This window comes from Ambystoma mexicanum, chromosome 3q (assembly GCF_040938575.1).
Source record: "Ambystoma mexicanum isolate Mex_15411 chromosome 3q, UKY_AmexF1_1, whole genome shotgun sequence".
Classification (NCBI taxonomy): Eukaryota; Metazoa; Chordata; class Amphibia; order Caudata; family Ambystomatidae; genus Ambystoma; species Ambystoma mexicanum.
Window position 1 is genome coordinate 1016922318 of NC_090926.1, and position 20750 is coordinate 1016943067.

Genomic DNA, 20750 nt, shown 5'->3' on the forward strand with positions numbered 1-20750 from the left:
GGCTTGGATGAGTGGGTTGAGACATCCCACATTTCGCCAGCCGGCCTCCCACCCGGGTGCTTTGGTGGGGGCCCGACGTCACGGCCGGTTCAATCTTGCTTCGCTGAGGCCTTGGCGCTTTAGCCTCCTTGGCGACATCCTCCGGCCTTGCTGCAGCCTCTGTAGGCCTCCTGCGACAATGAGCGGGCCGCTTGGTGGTACGACGAGAAACCGCCACCAAATCCGTTGGAGGCACCTTGAATATTGCCTCCAGGGTTCCAAAAGGGCGGCCGTCGTCGATGGAGAGAACCCAAGGCCTGGGCCGTCTCAGTGTGCGCCTTGATGGCCTGCAGTGACTCATCCACTGCCTTGCCGAGCAGGTTGTTCCCGTCGAAGGGCATGTCTAGTACCCTGGTCTGAAAGTCTTGACGGAAGTCGGTGGCCTTGAGCCAACTGCATCGGCGAAGGAAAACGATGTTGCCCATCTGTCAAAAACAGGTGTCTGCGATGTCCATGGTCACCGTGATGGCATAGACCGACGCCACCTCAACTTCCTGTAGGATTTCAAGGGGAGCGATCTTGAACCACAGCTCCCTGTCGTAGCGCGCCGCGATCGCGACGGCGTTGGCCGCTTTGATTGTCGTAGTTGCCGACGAGATGACTCGTCGTCCCATGGCGTCCAGCTTTTTCCCCTCGCCGTCTGGTGGCGAAGTGGAAGTTGATCCCGTCTCCCCTGCCGATTTCTTCTTGGCCGCTGCGGAGACCACGGAATCTGGGGACGGCCGAGCACTAAGGCACATCGGGGCGGGATCTGGGACCCGGTACTACTTCTCATACCGGTCTCTCTTCGCAGGAGCCGTGGACGGGTTTTTGAGCAGCGACAGTCCTTCGTCCCAGATGTCATCCAGTAACGGTACTGAAAGGACTATCGTCCTCTTGGCCTCCAGTCGGAGAGGAAACCCTCCTTCTGCTCTTCGGGACAAAGCTGGAAAAGCTCTGATGCCCTGTCGATCATGGCGTGAAAGGAGCCAATTTTGTCGGGAGGGGAGGCGAGATCTGTCCCGTCGTCACCACCGTTGTCGTCCGCCCCAGTTGTCGCCGTCTCCGTTCCCGTCTCATCCCTCAGTGGAGGGGGAAGGAGGTGAAGGCTGGAAAGGAGGGGGAGGATGGATTTGCCTCTGCTTGTTCGGTGGGCTTCCCGACCATCCAGGCGCCGCTGGATCATCAGCTGGGGGTAATGGCAACCTTGTCCTCATCTCCGTACACAGGGTCTGGATAGCCATCAAGATTGCTCCTGAGTTGTCCTGTGGCATCGGTTGCGATGCGAGGGACGGCTGGGGAGTGGGGTCCTCCGTCTCCTCCACGGCTCCACTGTTGCTCTCTACGTCTGCCTCGTCGGGATCCCTCCAGTAGGACCGGACCTCCTCGAACCTCTTGTCCAGGATCTTTGCAACCAGCCAGCCAGCTCATCTGCGGAGGTGGTATCTGTGTCCGTTATGGCTACCGTGCCCCCCCTCTTTCTCCTCTCGGGGTTTCACGGGGTCTTCTCGATAGGCTGAAAAGATGATTTCCCTCCGGGGTGGCAGGGAAACTCTAGGCCCGCTAGTCGTCTCCACTGGGGTAGCCTCCAGAGGCTTCGCCTGGGCCGCCACGACTCCTTTGATCGAGGCCTTCGCCGGGTGAATCAGGGCCTTCACGACCTTGGGCGCACCTGAGGACTTCACCTTAGGGGGAGGGTCGCTGCCTCGCTTCGCCTCGGCTGTCACCGTCATGATCGACCGGGCTTCTCCCCAAGCTTACCAGGGTTCTCCGGCTTCCTCTTCACCGAGCCAGAGCGTTGGCTCATGAATGATGTCATCTGTGACATCGCGCCCTGCCTGGCAGCCAAGGAGCCCGGAACATCGGTGCTCCCGGTGCCTGCAGACCCACAGTGCTTTGTCTTTTTTAAGGCCCCTGTTGCCGGAGTGCCCTCAAAGGTCTTAAAAGATTGCTCGAACAATTCCTTTTCACCTGCTGCTGGTCTCTTCCCCTCCAGACAGTTGGTGAGTCGATCCTTCATTGTCCGTTTGGACATGTTCTTACAAAATGCACAGTCCTTATCCATGTGCGATTGTTCGTCGTGAAGGCAGTAGAGGCACCAGGAGTGCTCATCTTCCTTGAAGACATTCTGTAATCCGCATCCAGGGCCGCACCTGAACAGTTTGGATCCAACAGGCGTCGCGTTTCCTTTGTCCTGGGCAATGTCCACGTGGGGTAGGCTTCAAAGATCTTCTGGAATTCTCCAAGAAGTGAAATTTCGCGCTTGAGGGGCGTAGAAAAATTCCAAAACGGGTCCCCGTTGATCGGAAGTAGAATCGGTGGAACTTGAGGCTCGATTGACTGAAAATATAAGAGTAAACTTAGAAAAAACGTAAAACGCAGTAATAGCTTGAGAGGTATAGCACGAGGACTCCCAACACTTGAACATGCGGTATAAATCTGAAGATGGCTGCCAGAGGAGGGGCTTAGGTAGAGCGAAGTCATTGGCTGGGAGCAGTATGACCCAGAGACCAGTGATTGGTTATTAGTAGAAAGACAGGTCAGAAACGAAACTGAAACCGATTTTATTTTTTACCGAAGATTCCCAGCCTGACGACGGGCAATATTCATGAGCATGTGAATCCATGCCAGACCCCATTGCTGGAGAAAGATATACTACAAGCCCAGTCCATATATTGTTCAATGAGTCATTTTCTTCTAAAGTGTTTCTACCAGCCCCAAAGTACCTGGAATAGCAGAGTTCCTCGAGGAGGCGTCGATGGATTCTTCTTGAGTGACTCCCTTTAAATCAGGAGCCACGGATCATCGATGGGCCTTGAAGTAGGTGAACTTGGTGTCGATGATCCTCAATGAAAAGGTTGAAGGCGTCACGGCAGCAGCTTCAGTCCTGGCGGTGCTCGTCGACAAGTCGAAGACCCCTGCAAGGATGAGGCGTGTGGGGCACCTCGATGTCGATAGTTCAGGACAGCGAAGAGTTTGTGAAGAACTTTGGCCCAGCAAGGGTGTCGAGTGGTCCGGCGTCTCTACGGTCTTTGGGTGGCGGGAAACCCACCAGCGGATGCTCTTCGGCGACCTGGCCTTCTCCGGCGGGCTCAGGCGGTCGCGGTGCGGACGAGCAGGTCCGGGAATCAAATGTCTTAGGCAAAAGAATGTTGCGGCTCCAGTCGACGGTACAGCGTCAAGCAGTCCCAGCTTCTGGAAAACTAAGTTCGACTGGCCTCTAGCGGTTAAAGCAAACCTGCGAACCCTGGTTGACGACGGTGGACGGCTGTCCGGTGCTTCTCTTCATTTCTCGACGGCGGTCCCATTCTCCGGCTGGCAGTCTTTCGTAGGCTGACTTCTGGGGCGCTTTGGCGAAGGTTAGCAGTACACGATGGTCCCTAGTAGCTCGTGAAGAGGCCGCCTAACCAGGTCCTCTCTGGATCAGTTCTTTAAGACACAGCCGCTTTCAGATCGACGAAGTAGAGCAACAGCAATACTTCTCTTCCAGCAGGGCTTCAAGGTTAAGCTTCAGTTTCAATGTCCGTTTCAACTCCAGCTATTGAACGATTTCTAGCAGTGAGAGGGCCCTAGATATACTGTTGATCTCCCATTCATTCGGCTGGGTCACACTGAGGCAACCAATCACTCAAGAGGGCATTCAGGTAGTCAGTCAGCCAGCCAATCAGGCGCACGGTGCATTCAGGCCATTCTTCTCCATCCAGACACTCACAACACAGAATGTGGATTCGGACAAGTACCACGCCATTCATCACTTCACACTGCATTCATACCAGTTTCAGGCTGGGCTGTCTCAGTCCTTGTGTCAAACACCAGATACTAGACATCCCCAACACAGAATGCGTATTCGTCACACACTCCATTCACCCAGGTCCCACTCACAGGCGTACCCACAACATACAGTCGTTGGGAAGGCTCCAGCCAGTCTGGTCGGCACTTCCCACACTACCATATATGGAACTTCCACCCAACAGCCAGTCAGGGGGCAGGGACAGAGTCGGGGCTCCCTGGGACTTTGGGGGAACCAAGGAAACAGGCGATGTAAGGGAATAGGCCACAGGGGCCATCTTGTTTCCATCAAGAATCTACTGATTCCAATGACAGGGCCTGGGTATCCCAAAATGGAGGATACTTCGAGCACCTGTCAAATTCAGCATGGAGCCGCCACCAGCCCATACCCTGCTCTGTGGGCCACACACAGGTGCCCAAAAACATACACTAAGGGCACAGAGTTGTACCCCCACCCATGGGTGCCATAAGGGTATCCCATGGGTCTGTACACCAAACCAAAAAGAGCTGCACCGCCAGGAGTCCCACATGTACTCCTGCGCGGAAAACAGAACACACGATAGAAAGCAGTAAAGGACAAAAATACAGAGGCCCTGCCCGTCTGATGCTTTTCCAGCATCACACATGCGGACACCTGGACTCAACAGGCGTCGAGGAACTCCTGCAGCGGGCGCTTCCGTAACCTGCAGAGTCGGGTGGGGTAAATGTAGGATGACATAATGCCGAGTTGAGACTTGATGGCTCTCACCGTGGCAATCTTCAGTGCTAGCAGCCGCTGCACCTTCCCCAGGATGGCCAACATCCTCTCTTCCGATGGTGACACCAGGCATGACACTGTGTTGAGTCGGGATCCCAGGAACACCGTGTCCTGCGATGGAGTCAAGCAGGACTTTGTATAGTTCACTGAACGCCAGATCCGTCAGAAGGTGGACGGCCCTCGCTGTGTCATCGACAGAGACTTCTCTTGAGCTAGTCATCCAAGTAAGGGTAGACGTGGATCCCTTGCAGTCGTAGATGGGCCGCCACCGGTGCCAAGCACTTGGTGAAGACTCTGGCCGCCGACTTCAGTCCGAAAGGAAAGGCCTTGAATTGGTAATGCTTCCCCTGAACGACCAAGCGCAGAAACTTGCAGTGTTCTTTGTGAATGTGGAAGTAAGCATCCTCCAGGTCCAATGACGACAGAAAGTCTCCCTCTTCCAGCTGCACGAGCACATGTTGAAGAGTGACCATTTGGAACTTTCTGTATTTGTTCAGTCGCCGCTGGTCGAGAATTGCCCTCCCGGTCTTCTTTCGTACAAGGGGAACATGGGTACAGTGGACGTCACACTATGGATAGTATTACTGGCACGCCCTGTGTCAATGCCCATTTTCGAGTTTCGAAAAACAAACTGTAATACTCCTCAGCTTCCACTAGATGTCGGCCTATGCACGGCATGTGATCTAAGCAGATTCCATAAGCCTCAGAAATAATATCTTCCACACAGCGATGGGTAGGAGTCCTTTTCCGTGCACTTACAGCTACCATCCCCACTTTTTGCCTGAGATTGGTTTCGGCAATACCAAGGCTCCTTCGGTAGACAAGGTATTGGCTGAGCTTCAACAAATACACCATTCAGCGCTACACACCTTGGAGGAGAGTCGAAGAAACTACAAGAGATATGATGACACCAAGAGAAGACCAGTCCCACAATGGGGTCTAGGGTCAAAAGTCTGGTTATCCACCAGATACTTACCCAGGTGGGCACGATTAGGCAAATTCACCCCAAGATACATCGGGCCTTTTCGGATAGAGGCTAAGATCAATCCTGTAGCGTACAAGCTGAAGCTGCCTGCTCGATTCAGCAGAATACACCCAGTATTCCATACCTCTTTACTGAAGACTCATTTCGATGACCCATTCCAGAGAAGGATCAAGAAGAAGGGTATCAAAACTTCTCCAGCTCCAGAAGAGTATGAGGTAGCCAGATTGATTGATTCACAATACAGACAGGGAACTCTGCAATATCTGGTACATTGGAAGTGTTACCCTGTATCTGAAAGGACCTGGGAGCCCAAGACTCATGTACATGCCCCAGATCTGGTGCAGGGGTTTCACAGATTGTTTCCCAGTAAGCCAGGAGGATTCAGGCATCGAAGGGGGCATACTGTCATGCATCAACCATCGAAGATATGGTATCGATGGAAATGCACCTAACATGGATGCCATTAGTCTGTGGTAACGATCTAGCCTTCTACCAAGATGGCGTCCGAAACGTATATACATCATACGCACCGCAACACTGGTGCGTAGTATCATCATTTACTCAGAACCGTCAACGCTGCTCTTGTTACTCGTTATTCTGATTCAATAAGCCTTTTCCAACAACCTTAATCTTTGACTTTCTGATCTGCAGCAACTTGCGGTGCCGTCTTCCTTACAGGTTTTATTTCTGTTTAGCGGTATTTCTCTGGTAAGATCACGGAGGTGTAAACTCCTCTTCTCTCCGGCAGCTTTCCTCTTTTACTTTGTTTAAGTTCTATTAACTTTCTATCCCTGTCTTTTCGGGTCTACACCTTTTCATTTCTTGCCTTTTCTTACCTTGTCTCACCTGGTCTTCCGCTTCGGCATTCTTTTCTTTACCCTTCTGAGTGTTTTGGAAGCCGGAACCTTCTTCTGTTAAGGCTTTCAAGCTTCCTTCTGGTCTAGCTTCCCCTGCCAGCCTTACGGTGCATGCTGGTACCTGCAGTTCCATTCTATACTACTCAGACAGCACTTGCCTTCCTAGTCACACTGTTCCTTCCAGCGATTCCAGTCAGCAGACTACAGGCGAATTGTAATCTTCCAGAGTAATCCAGCCGCTTCCAGGCTCCTGTTCTTCACAAGCAGGAACCGCTGATTCACAAACGGGAGCCGCATCTATTAGACTAAATTGTTATTGAACATTTCGTCTCATTTTCCTATTCGACACATTTTCAAGGACTACATCTGCTACGCAGGGTTTTTTCAGCCAAACGGCTTTTTCCCTGGAATTTGGGACTGGCTCCTGGGAGGCCCCCGGATTTGGTACTTATCCGGTCATGGTGGCCTCCGGGGAGTCACGTACTGATTTACATCAAAAGAAGTCTAAAAAGGAGAAGAAGTCAAAGAGATACCGAAGGAGACAAGAGAGGGTGACCCCAAAAAGCTCTATTGAAGATTCAGGTGAGGAGGAGTTTTGACAGCTAGGCTGTATGAATGTGGGTCTTTTTGCATAAAAGCAGGGTCCTGAGGACTGGAAGAGAAAGACGTCACCACTAGAACTAAGAAGTCGAAGAGGAGCGAAGCCAAGGACATCTGCAACAACTGAACCACCAGTGAAGCCCTGCTGTAGCATCTCACCACTTTTCTCCACACAACGAGAGAAGATCTTCATCTACAAGAGCCTTCTTCCCTTGAGCTGGTGGGGCCAACCAGTTTGCTAATCGCCTTCCAGGACCTGCCTTGGTCGAATCGCCAGTGCCCTGCACTCGGAGACCGGAAAGCCAGGCACCCGTCTACCACGACCGCAATTTAAAGGGGCGTACCTTTTAATCCGTTTCGGCATCACCGCGGCTGGCTGCTTCCCCTAGCAGTGCAGTAACTCAAACCTTCCTCCACGACGAGAGCCTCTCTTCCTCTGCTGGACAACACGAACTGCAGGAACTGCCAGGAACCACCGCCACGGCAGGAGCCGCTTCCACTTTTTCAGGTACATTGTTCCGTCAGGCCTCCCGTTTCCTTGGGTATTGCTAAAGGTGATTGAAATCCTTTAACTACCTCCTGGGTTGGCCGCCCCTATCGACTAAACTTGTCTTTCACTTTCTGCAACCGCCTTTTCGAATCGTTTAACAAAGACTTGACTGCAGCTACAAGAACATTTTGCTCCTAGACACTTTGCCCTTTACCACTGACTCTGGCGCAGGCCTATTGACTCTGGCTAAATCTGTTATAACTGCCTTCTCTAGATTGCTTCTCACCTAGAAATGTCTCGGTGCACCCAACTCTTATAACCACATTTTTCTTCCCTCTTTTTAAACGTGTGAAGTGCCATTTTGCTCGGTTTTCACCTCAGTATTATACATGCTTAAGTACTACCTTGCCTAACTTGTTCACAATCTTATTGGGCAGTGTTGCTGGTGTGTTTAAGAGTATATTCCTGTATAACTTGTCCCTTCCCTCCCTTTTTAGAAATTGGTAGAGTTCCATTTCTGCTTGGTTTTCACTGTGGTGTTTTGCTCAGTTTTCACTCTTGCTCAAACTTGTCTACAATTTAATCAGGGAGTTGTGTCTACTTTTATTGACTGATTTTAACTTGCTTTAATAACTGATTGGTGTGTTGAAATAGAAGTCTGTAAAATAAATATATGTATATTCTTTTTAATACAAAGCTTTGGTCAGTGTTTCCTTGTGCCATAGTATTGTAGTCCCATTGTGTAAACCCTGAATACTGCTCATCTCCCTCTTGAGATAAGTCTGACTGCTTAGCCACAGCTACCAACTAAATCTTTGTGGTACAGACTGATACCAAAGGGGATTTATTGCATATACCTGTAGTCTAAATCTTCTGTAGTGCTCCCTAAGGGAACTGCACAGGATTCTGCCTAACAAGCGCCCAGCACCCATCGGTTGGTGGAGATGGTTTTCCACGCGCTGACGAAGTTCGCCAGCCGGCCTCCTACCGGGATGACTGGTGGGGGCCGGACGTCCTGGCTGGTTCATTCTTGCTTGGAGGTCGACCGGCCGCCTTGCGGTCCCCGACAACGACGGCGTCTTCCTCCGAAGCGGCCCCTGTTGGTTTCTTGGGCCGAGGAGCAGGAGGGTTGGCGGTAAGAAGAGGAGCCCCCGCCAAAACCCTAAGAAGATAGGCTAGACTTGCTTCATGAGGACCGAAAGGATGGCCATCACTGCTGTACCGTTCCCAGGGCACGTGCCGTCGCTGTCTGACTTAATAGCCTGTAGGGAATCAGCCACAGCTTTCCCGAAAAGATTGAACCCGTCAAAGGTCATGTCCAAAACCCTTGTCTGGACCTCCTATCGAAAGTTGGTGACCTTGAGCCAACCACAACAGCAAAGGTACACACCATTGCCCATCTGGCGGAAACCCTCATCTGTGATGTCCATGTCCACTGTGATGGCGTGGTCTGACGACACCTCGCCCTCCTGTACAATATCCAAAGCCTCTACCCTCTTATCGTCGGGGAGGAATGCCAGTAGAGGGTCCAGTTTAAACCACAGCTCCCGGTCGTAGCTCTCCACGATAGCGAGGGCGTTGGCGGCCTCGACAGTCGTTGCCGCAGAGTAGATCACCTTCCTACCCATCGCATCCAACTTCTTCGCCCCTCGTTAGGAGGGGGGGGACGCTGAAGACGACGTCGAGCTAGACAATTTCTTCTTGGCCGCTGCAGATACCACCGAGTCCGGCGAAGGTTGGACCCGCAAGCACTTGGGTGCAGACTCTGGCACCCTGTACTTCTTCTACAGCCGGTTCCTCTTCGCTGGGGCTGTGGAAGGGTTCTTCTTGAGAGTCAGTCCATCCCAAATGTCATCCAGGAGCGGGACTGAGAGGATAGTCTTCCTCTTCGCCTCGCAGCACTTGAATAAGAATCCCTCCTTCTCCTCCGATGTGAGCTGGAAAAGCTCTGATGCTCTGGAGATCATCGCATGGAACAATCCTAACTCGTCCGGAGGGGAGGATCCGGGTGGTGGAGACAGGAGGTCCTCCATCCCGCCATCATCATCCGTGACCGTCATTGTTGCCGTGTCTGACTCCGTCTCACCTGCGCCGGGTGGCGGAGAAGGTGGTGAAGGGTGGCAAGGAGGCAGCGGGTGCCTCTTCCTCTTCTCAGCTGGCGGTTCCTCAGTTATCAGCAGATCGGCCAGCACCGCCGCCGCCGGAGCGGGTGGCGGGGTTGCCAGCATCCTTCTCTGTATCTCTGATACCAGGGTGTGAAGGGTCGAGAGAATGTCCATTGAAAGGTCTATAGGCGGCAGTTGGGGCCCAGAAGGCAGTTGGGGTGTAGGAGAAGGACCAGTGCCATAGTCCTAGTCATACCGAGGCCCTCCATCGCCTTCCTCAACAGTATCCTGGTCGTCGCCCTCGTGGGGCGCAACTCCGACGTCTCCCTCGCCGCCATCGCCCTCCTTTATGGTCTGGAGGTTAACAAATTCATCGTCCTCGGCAGAGGAGATATCTGTGCCCTAGAGGACTTCAGCGCCCCCTGCCCCCTCGCATCCAGAGGGTACGGTCTTGGGGAAATTATCGACATCCTTATCTCCGGGGTCCACTCAATGGGCTGGAACGAAGCCTCCCTCCTGGGAGGGAGGGACACCCTTGCCGTCGGAAGGGCGCCCTGTCCTTAGGGGTCGGATCAGACCCTCGATTGTTTTTGGCATTCTCTGGCGGGGGTAGCCGGATGCCGTACCATGTAAGGCCTTCTCCTTGGACGTCTCTGTGGCACCTTTAGCTTACACGGGTGATCAGACTTCATCTTGGATGAAGATCCAGAGCGTTGACTGGAGACCGATGCAGCTGGGGATGTCGAAAGTGCCCTGTCCGTTGCGCAGCCTGCCGCAGCGGCGCTCCCGATGGTAGCGGACTTGCAGTGCTTGGCCTTTTGTTGGACCCCAACGGGAGTGGCGCCCTCAAAGGACTTCAAAGCCGGCTCAGCTTTACCAGACCCGGGAGAGGCATGCCCCTGGGAACCACCCGGAGCAGAGGCCTTGGCCTGCAACTACTCTTCCATCCATTTATGCTGATCCTTCAACGTGCGTTTCGAGAGATCACGGCAAAACGGACAATCCTCCTCCTTATGCGTTGGGTACAGGCATTGTTAGGCAGAATCCTGTGCAGTTCCCTCAGGGAGCACTACAGAAGATTGAGACTACAGGTATATGCAATAAATCGCCTTTGGTATCAGTCTGTACCACAAGGATTTAGTTGGTAGCTGTGGCTAAGTAGTCAGACTTATCTTAAGGTGGAGATGAGCAGTATTCAGGGTTTACACATTAGGACTACAATGCTATGGGACAAGGAAACACTGACCAAAGCTTTGCAACAGAAAGAATATATATATATTTATTTTACACACTCTGATGTTCACCAACGCATATCACTATTATAAAAGCAAGTTAAATCAGTCAAGAAAATTATACACAACTCCCTTTTTAAATTGTAGACAAGTTTGAACAAGAGTGAAAACTGAGCAAAATGGCACAGTGAAAACCAAGCAGAAATGGCACTAACAATTTCTCAAAAGGGAGGGAAAGGACAGGTTCTACAGGAATATACTCTTAAACACACCAGCAACACTTCCCAATAAGATTGTGAACAAGTTAGGCAAGGCAGTACTTTAGCATTTATAATACTGAGGTGAAAACCGAGCAAAATAGCACTTCACAAGTTTAAAAAGAGGGAAGATAAAGGTGGTTATTGGAGTTCGGTGCACCAACACATTTCTAGGTGAGAAGCAATCTAGAGAAGGCAGTTGTAACAGATTTAGCCAGAGTCAACTGGCATGTGCCAGAGTCAGTGGTACATGGCAAAGTGCCCAGGAGCAAAATGTTCTTGTCTCTGCAGTCAAGTCTTTGTTAAACTATTCGAAAAGGCGTTTGCAGAAAGTGAAAGACAATGTTAGATGATAAGGACGGCCAACCCAATAGGTAAGTAAAGGGTTTAAAACACCTTTACCATTGTGACACCAGGCGCGGCGAGCTCCCGCTTTTAAGTATGAAAACAGATTGGCCCAGTCCGAGATGAAGTGCATATGAGCCCCCTGGATCGAGTAAGTGAGCCACTCCATTGCCACCATTGACCACAGTTCGCAACCCACTCGTGTTCCTGCGGAGGATCCCTTGACTTCCAGTCGTTCCTTTCTAGTCACAACCAGTGCAGCCGACAACATCATTTCCACATACAGCTTATCACATACCCCCAAAGCTATGGAACTATTGGGCATAGTTCGCCCTCAGGATGAATCAGACCTGTGAAGTCGTGTGTGCAGCGTTTTTTTTTTTCTTTTTTCGAGGCCGTTTAGGGCCACTGCTCAAAGCTCTACCCGGGCTGCTGGGTCGTTTTAGCATGAATAATGTATTTAATTTGTTTCTTGAAGATGAGCCGTCAGCAAACCTATAGGATCTGGGATGGGGGGATAGGATGGCAGGGAGTCAGGGGAGTTGTTGTGGGATAAAAGGGGTTTGTAAACTTTCATTGCTTGTTGTATTGAAAACCGCTAATAAAAACTTATTGGAAAAAAAAAAACTCCTTTAGCAGTACCCAACGCAAAGGGAGGCGTGGCGGAACAATGTACCTTAAAAGTGGAAGAGGCTCCTGCGGTGGCAGTAGTTCCTGGCAGTTCCTGCAGTTCAGGAGATCCAGCAGAGGAAGAGAGGCTCTTGTCGTGGAGGAATGTTCGAGTTACTGCACTGCCCAGGGATGAAACCAGCCGCGGTGCTGCCAAACGAATAAAAGGTACGCTCCTTTAAATCGCGGTCCGGGTATACGGGTGCCTGGCTATTCGGTCTCCTAGTGCTTGGCACTGGCGATTCGACCAAGGCAGGTCCGGGAAGGCGATTGATGAACTGGTTGGCATCACCAGCTCAAGGGAAGAAGACTCTTGCAGGTGAAAATCCTCGAGTCGTTGGAGAAAAGTGGTGAGGATATGCAGCAGGGCTTCACCGGTGGTTCAGTCGTTGCCTATGTCTTTGGCTTCTCTCCTCTTCGGCTTTTTAGTTCCAGTGGCGACGTCTTGTCCTCCATGCCTCAAGACCCTGCTTTTATGCAGCAAGACCCCTATTCATACAGCCTAGCTGTCACTCACACAGAGGGGTGGCTCTCCTGGCGGGGTGCCTATTCACCCTCCCACAAATCCTGTCTACCCCAGACTCAGTGGCGCCTAGAGGAGGGCTTCTGCGCAGAAACCCGCCAAAAGGACGAACAAAGGATCCCCGACCTGGGTTAGGACTTTATAGAAAGACACGAGAAAGAAATTAAATCAAAGTTCTGGCAATAAAAACCTACTGGAGTAAAGTTAATATTAAAGTAAACCGGTGGTATGTTAGAGTGTCAGTAAAATTGGTAGCCTCGAACAATGGGAAAATCCCATAGGAAAATATTTGCGGTCAAATATTTACGCTAGTAACCACTGCCACCAGCCACAAACTTTTGAGAGAGGGACTGTACGGTACCCCCTCGAGTATAAACACTAGGGAAAAACTATTAACCCTTCCCAGTACCTCCATAGTAAGATGGGTTGTAATGGTTTTGTTCATAAGATTTGACTAGAAAAGTCAATGGGGACTTTACATGCCCTGGGAGACAGCAGTCAGTCCCAGGTTATGGAGTCTATGTTTGGGGGTCGCTACGACATCCCTGTGGTATGGCACGGAAGGTGCTGTGTACCACACATGTAAAAAGAGGATTCCTATGAGGGTGAGAAAAAACCCATATACCATAAGCACACAAGATGGCCTAAAAAACACACTAGCAAACTGCCTAAGAGTGGGAAAAAAAAGGTCTCACTCTTAGCAGGAGAAAAAAATAAACTCCTCAAATCCAGTAAAGCTGCTGGGGGACTCTATAGGTAAGGGAAATTAGCCATAGAAGAGAATTCTCCCTAACAGGCAGTACATGCACTAGGAATGTTTGTCGGCCATGTACACATTCCGCAAACCGCAGTCGGATTAAAGCTTGAAAAGGGAAGGGGAATCCTCCTTGTCTGGCATGATCCACGCGGTGTAGGCCTGAAAAATCTTCTGGAAGCATCCACAAAGAAACTTGACGAAATGGGCCCTTGAGGGGCACTGAAGAATCCAAAATACGGGTCCCTGTTAATCGGAAGGATGAACGATGGAGCACACAGGCTCGATTGACCGATAAATAGAGAAAACTCTTCCAAAAAGGGAAAATCGCAGTAAAAGCTTGTGAGTTAAGCATGAGGACTCCTAACATTTGAATGTGCGGTAAAAATCTGAAGATGGCTGCCAGAGAAGGGGCGTAGGTAGAGGGCAGACATTGGCTGGGGGCAGTATGACCCAGAGCTCAGTGATTGGTTGTTAGGAGAAAGACCGTTCAGAAATTAAACTGAAACTGATTTTTCTTTTACTCAGGAGTCCTAGCCTGACGGGGAATATTCATGAGCATGTGACTCCATGCCAGACCCCATGCTGGAGAAATTAGTGTCACCCATAGCCGAAACCCCCAACACCACCCTAAAGTGCTCTAAGGCTGCATACAGCCATTGCCATTTTACGGAATCAAATGCTTTATTTGCATCCTTGGAGACCACCAAGGTGCAGTGGTCCTTCGGAGTTATTCCCATCAATGACGCTGTGTAATCTTCGTAATTTCTATGAGGCATTCCTCTCCGGAACATACCCAGTCACTCTGATCTCTCCATATCTCACCACATTCGTTCACCATAGCGTTCCTCTCTGCAGTATGGCCACGCAACATCCTACCCAGCTTGAATCCCTGTTCATGAAGCCTTTCTGTGTACTCTGTGTAATCATATTTACCCAGTCTGTTGCAATCCCCGATGAACTTCTGCCTTAGTGTCATGACATCTTCCTCTGTCTCTTTGACATGTACCAGGGAGCTTTCCAACCACTCTTGTCTGCCTGTGTCTTTTGGTAAATTTGCCAGGAATTCCTTCCCGACACCTTCCATCTTGGCAGCAGCTTCTACTTCGACCACTACCTTGAATGTTTGACACAAGACATCCGTATCCTTGACACTACCTGTGTCCACCTCAAAGAATTCCCCTATTTTGTCTGCCATGTGGTCTCTGAATGGTCCATCCGTCATGGCCTCTGCCCTCAATTTCCATATTGGGATCAGCGGCCTCCCTATGCCCATCTGCTAGGTTACCACGAGTGGAGCATAGTCTCAGAGTACCTTCCCCATGTATATGGCGTTGGTGAACTCCCCCAACTTTTCCCGACCCATGAAGAGGTAATCAATGCGTGTGTGCACTCAGTGCAGACTAGAGAAGTGTGGTCCCTGTGCATCCACCTCCAGATGTCTGCTAGCTCCAGGACTAATAGCAAATTCCCAAGCACTCTCGCCGGCGGTGCCAGCTTCCTATATTTCTCATCTATCATCTAGCGTGCAGTTAAAATGACCCCCCCCTCTCCCCAAATCCACATAGCCCCTCAGTAGGGTGCCCTACTGGGGTACAGTGATCTGAAGAAACCTATGCAATCGTGGTTTGGTGCATAAGACAATGCACACCTCCCTTTTCTCCACAAATCCATGGACAAGATCCATCCTCCCTACATCATTCCATTTTGCCTCCCGCAGTTTACAGGGAACCGAGGGGGCAACCCATATTAGGACTCCCCTAGCATTTATAGAATAAATCGCCCCATACCATGAACCTCCCCATTTTTATATAATGGTAGCTTGCCTGTCTGCTGCGAGGTGCGTTTCTTGAAGCAGAGCAATCCTCATCTTTTTCCTGCGCAAGTACATGCCCACTCTGTTATGCTTGGTATAGCTAATCAGGGCCCGCACATTCCAAGAGATCACGTTCAATGTGTCAGCCATATCATTCCCTACTTTGTCCGCTCCCAACCCCCTTTAGTCATCGCACCCACCCATGCTTTTGCAGCCCCCATTCGGACTGGCGGTTATACTGGCATTCCCATGCCTTTACCAGTGTATTCTGAATTTGCCCCCTCCCTTCCCTCCATGCATGCTAAAACAAAAAAGAGTTATCCAGGCCTTACAGCCCTAACACTAGCACAGCAGCAATGCACCAAGCAACTGAAATTAAACATACGTTCTCAAACTCCAGACCAATAGTGCCCAGATATCAGGGCCCACCCTGTCCCTTCACCTCCTACTTCTCAGGTGGCAGGTTGCAGCCGAGTACCAAAAAACAAGGTACTCTTGTTATATCACCACCTGGAGGTGCGTTCCTGTCCCAAGGCTCGCCCAGTAGACCCAAACTGTACCAAAAAAACATTCCTCTCAAGCTTCTCCCATCTGCAACATCTAGCTTCCCATTGACAGTCAGCAGTCCCATTTATTTTCCGGTCTTCCTCTGACTTGTCTGGTTTCCATACTCGCATCATATGATTTTTTCCCCATCTAATCTGGCTTGGGGCCCTTTTTTTTAGCGTCCATCCAGAGTTTAACCTCTTCCAAATTTTCAGAGAAGTGGGATTTCCAGTTCTGCAGTTACTTTAAGCTTGGCGTGGTAGATTAGCATGTACTTCTGCCCCAACTGCCGCAGCCGTTCCTTAATTGGGCCAAACATGGATCTCCTTCATTGAACCAATGTCATGTAGTCCGGATATATGGACAGCGCTACATACGCTCTACCTTTTACATCATCACCTCTAGAGAAGCTAAAATCTGTTCCCCACCCTTGAAGTTCAAAATTGTTGCGATCAGAGTATCGCAAGCATACCTAGTTCAACCTCCTGAAGCAGCATATTTTCCACATATGTTGGCGGGTCCCCTCCTCCTTCCGGGAGTCCCAGTATCCTTATGTTGCTTTTGCTGGTCATCCTCTCCGTGCTCAAGGATCTTCAAATTAGCGGTGAAGTACTGCACCACTAGCTGCAAATCTTTTGTGGTTTTCCTATTTTCTTCCACTTACCTCAGCTACCCCCACTCTTTCCTCCAGCGAGCGGACATCATGCACCTTAGTAGGCCAACAACAATTTTCACTTTGTCGATTTTCAGCTCCAGTGAAGTCCTCAGAGCTGCTATGGCCACCACAATCTGATTTTCTCGCTCCTTTGGTGTAGATTATGCTGGCTGCCTCACAACTCCGCTGGTTGCTAGAGATGTGGCTCTTCCATTCCCGCATATGGGTGTAGGCAACCATCTTTGTTTGGCCCTCCCCGTGGCTTTCTTGTCTGGCATGGAGTGTCGCAGATTTCTTCTTTCGTTGCGTAGCAAAAGCTCTTCTCCCTGCACTGGTCGGTGGCCTCAGCCCTGTGATGCACTCCACTTACCAGAGATTCTCTTCTCTAGTTACTTCCGTACAAGGCTCCAGGAGTCCTGATGTGGGCCGAGCCACAGCGCAGCTCCCCAGGGTGAAATTTGTTTCCAGTTATGTTCCCGCTCACACCAAACCGACGCTACCACTCCAGGAGTCCAGATGTACAGCACCCCTTCTCCGGGTGGTTTCCCCTAGCTTGCCCTCTCGTGCTAATCACTTCTTTTATCTCCCGCAGAGTGCCTCTGCCGCCCAGTCGCCCCCCGATACTTTCCTGCTCCTCACCAGCCTCCTGGGAAGCTCTTCACCTCTGCACCCTCCAGCTAGCTCATCCAGCCCGCACCCCACTTTAATCGAGGATCCCACGCAGACTTCCTCAACTGCCTCTCCATCAGCGGACTGCGCCCACCTGCGTGGCGACCGGGGTCCTCGGCTGATCATATGACGGATCGAGGCACTCTCCGCTATGATTCTTAGCGGTGCTTCGTTGGCTACAGAGCCGCTGGTGCCATCTTGCCTCCACCGTCGCTGTATCCCGGCTCCAGACTGTCTAATGCAGAATGCCTCCCGCACCAAAGTTCCCGCTGCCACGCTACAGCCTCTTGTCAAAGTTGCTGATTTAGTTGCTGTAATGTCTTAGGAATCAAATGTAGTGAAGGATCCGACTGGAGCTCATGAAGAGTATGTCTACTCCATGGCTGCTGGCCACACCCCCCAGAATTCAGACACTTAGTTCTGGATTCATAATGGGAAAACAAGGACTACAAATTCTAGAATCCAAAGTGAAAACCTGGATTGAACTAGTTTCTCCTGAATGGAATGGATAATGTTGGCATGTATGCTGAATATGATAAGGACAGGTCAGGGAACATGCACTCTCGACAGTATAAGAAACAGTTGGGTTTTACATATTTACATTAGAATTAAAAGAATTACAATTAACAGGAGATAAAGTGATCATAATTGTAATGGAATCACCAGATTCCACAGTCAGCAACTTAGCCGCTACTCCTCAACTTTCTTGCCACCTTTTATTGAACCAAATGTCTTCCTGTTTACGGCACAGAATATCTAGTTTTCTCTCAGGTTAGCTGGCCATTTAGTCAGGCTCTGCCAAAAGGTATCAGACAGGGATTAAGTACTACATAATGTGATGCCTAAAACAAACCAGAAATGTAGCAGCTTTTCAGCAACATACAAAGCACTAACCTTCTCGTCGTCCCTTGGTGCACGTATGAGATAAATGCCCTTGCTGTTGATTGAGGTGGCCAACGACAAAGAGGACAACTCCACCGAGCCATGGCTTTCTTTCACTGTTTTCAACCACTGCAGGTGGCGCGCAGAATCTTCCTACGATATTAAATTGAAAAAATAAATCAATAACAAAATAAAGTACTTTAATTTTAATAAATCATAGATCAATCCATGTTAGCGGGGAACATGGATTTCCAGTCCTTTATTGTGCAAGACTGGGTTGGTGGAAAAACAAAATCAGGAACTGTGAATAGCAATATGACTGACTATGCAGCCCAACACTAATTCTACAGGTCGAAGGCATGATACATTTTAATTGTGCCAATTAGACATGAAAGACATGTACTTTGCAGTTAATTAAGCAAGGTGTCTTATCAAGACAAAGTGAGTGCATGGGACCCCTGCCATATGGCTGCTTTACATGGACGTTTTGCACTTTTCAAAATCATAAAAAATGCAATTAGTTAGTGTGTGAAACCAGATGCCAGGACACAGACATCGCTTTTAGATCCAGTTCCTGGCGGTGGACCAGTGCGGGAGGATCACCTGAATAAGGGGTCTTCGGGGAGTGGGACGCCAGATGGCGGGATGCGGTATCCTTTCCCTGTAACACTGTTAGCCCATCTTATCAGAAAGGATACGTAGAAACTCTACCCTCCCCCACCCCCTTTTCCTACACAAACACTTTCACACGGACACCCTGTTGTGGGTGAAAATGACATGCATTACTTACCGTAATAGCATTTCTGATGATTGTATCTGCTTAGATTCACATGCTGTGCATATGGTCCGACATCCAGTGGTAACCGCAGAGTATTGCATCTTGTCTTTCGGGGACAGAAAGGGGACGTCGGCATAGGCATGTCAGTAACACTATCCCCATCGTGACGTGTAGTGTACCCAAAATGCCTCACGTGCCGAGGTCCCTCCGATTGTATTTTTTCTGCCATGATGGAGCCCAAGGCTATAGTGAGTGAGTGAGTACATAAAGAGAGAAAGTAGTAAGACGTCTATGTTCCTTCTAACCCGAGCGGGGAGGTAGGGAGGGCGCATGTGAATCTAAGCAGATACGATCATCAGAAATGCTATTACGTAAGTAATGCATGTCTTCTGATGCTTGTTAATCTGCTTAGAATCACATGCTGTGCATAGACTTGCGAGCAGTACGCAGAGTTGGAGGTGGGTTGTGAAAAGGAACAGTAGAGAAAAGATGTCTTAGTACTGCTTGTCCCACCTGAGAATCAGACCTAGAATGGGTGTCTAGGCAATAGTGTTTTGTAAAGGTGTGTACAGAACTCCAGGTTTCCGCTTTGCAAATGGACTCAAGGGGAACATTTGCAATGAATGCTATGGATGCCCCAGTGCCCCGAGTAGAATGTGCTCTAGGCTTGAAGGGCAGTTCTCTCTTAGCAAGAGTGTAACATAGTGTGATGCATTTGACAATCCACCTTGAGATAGCTGATTTAGAGACAGGATCCCCTTCTCTACCAGCTGCCACTGAAACGAAGAATTGTTTTGTTTTCCTCAGTGGTTTAGTTCTTTCCAGGTAGAACATGACTGCCCTGCGCACGTCTAGTGTGTGTAGGATTCTTTCGGCCATGCTAGTAGGGTTCTGGAAGAAAGTCGGTAGTTTGATTGATTGGTTCACATGGAAATTTTATATGAATTTAGGCGCAAATCTGGGATGTGTGCGCAGAACTACCTTATCTTTGTGGACTGTAACAAAGGAGTCTAGAACAGAAAGTGGCTGTAGTTCGCTAACCCTTCTGATAGAAGTGATAGCCACTAGAAAGGCTGTTTTATAAGTCAGGTCTTTCAGACTTGCTTTATGCATAGGCTCAAAGGGATCTCCCATGAGCCTGGTTAAAAGCACACTTAGATCCCATGCAGGGGCTGGATGAGAGATGGGAGGATAAATCCTCTTAACCCCTTCCATAAAGGCTTTAATCACTGGTATTTTCCACCACAACACTTTCTGTTGTGACGTGGTGTAGGCTGACAGAGCAGCCAGATGAACCTTTAGGGAATTGAAGACTAACCCACTGTCCAACAGATGGGTTAGGTATAGCACAATGTGTGTGGGTGAGCAATCGATGGGATTAACTCTCTTGGAATTCCACCAGATAACAAAACGTTTCTATCTGCTGGCATAGCAATAACGTGTATTTGGTTTTCTAGCTTCCCTGAGTATGTCCATGCACCTCTGAGGGAGTTGTAGGTGTCCAAACTCTATGACCTCAGGAGCCATGCTGCTGAGTTCAGAGTTTGTGGGCATGGGTGTAGGGTCTCCCCCCCTGTCCTGAGACAACATGTTGTACAGGCAGGGTAGTTTGACTGGTGGGGAGATGGACATTTCCATCAGGTGAGCAAACCAGGGTTGGCGGGCCCACATGGGGGCCACCAGTATCATGGTAACTGGTTCCTGGTGCATCTTCTGCACTATCTTGTTGAGAAGGGGAGTCGGGGGGGGAAAGCGTAGACAAATTTCCCTGACCATGTTATCCAGAGACCGTTCCCCTTGGATCGGTTCTGGGGGTACCTGGAGGCGTAGTCTTGGCATTGGGCATTCTCCTAAGTTGCGAACAGGTTGATCTCTGGGAAGCCCCATTCTGCGAAGACGTTGGACACAATGTCTTTGTGTAGCCACCATTCATATTCTTCGGGCAGAGGAAAATCTCTGCCGAGTACGTCCGCCAGAAGATTGAGTTCCCCTGGAACATGTTGGGACAACAAAAACATCTTGG

General features: G+C 50.0%; 1 protein-coding gene across 3 annotated transcripts in view; it reads right to left on the reverse strand.

Annotated features, from left to right (window-relative positions):
* The window catches only part of RNF213 (ring finger protein 213), a 3248263-nt gene that overhangs the window by 1651554 nt on the left and 1575959 nt on the right, over nt 1-20750 (reverse strand). For all 3 annotated transcript variants that reach the window (XM_069655189.1, XM_069655190.1, XM_069655188.1), the window contains exon 22: nt 17962-18102. In XM_069655189.1, the coding sequence (XP_069511290.1) occupies nt 17962-18102 (141 nt within the window). The remainder of the gene's footprint in view (nt 1-17961; nt 18103-20750) is intronic.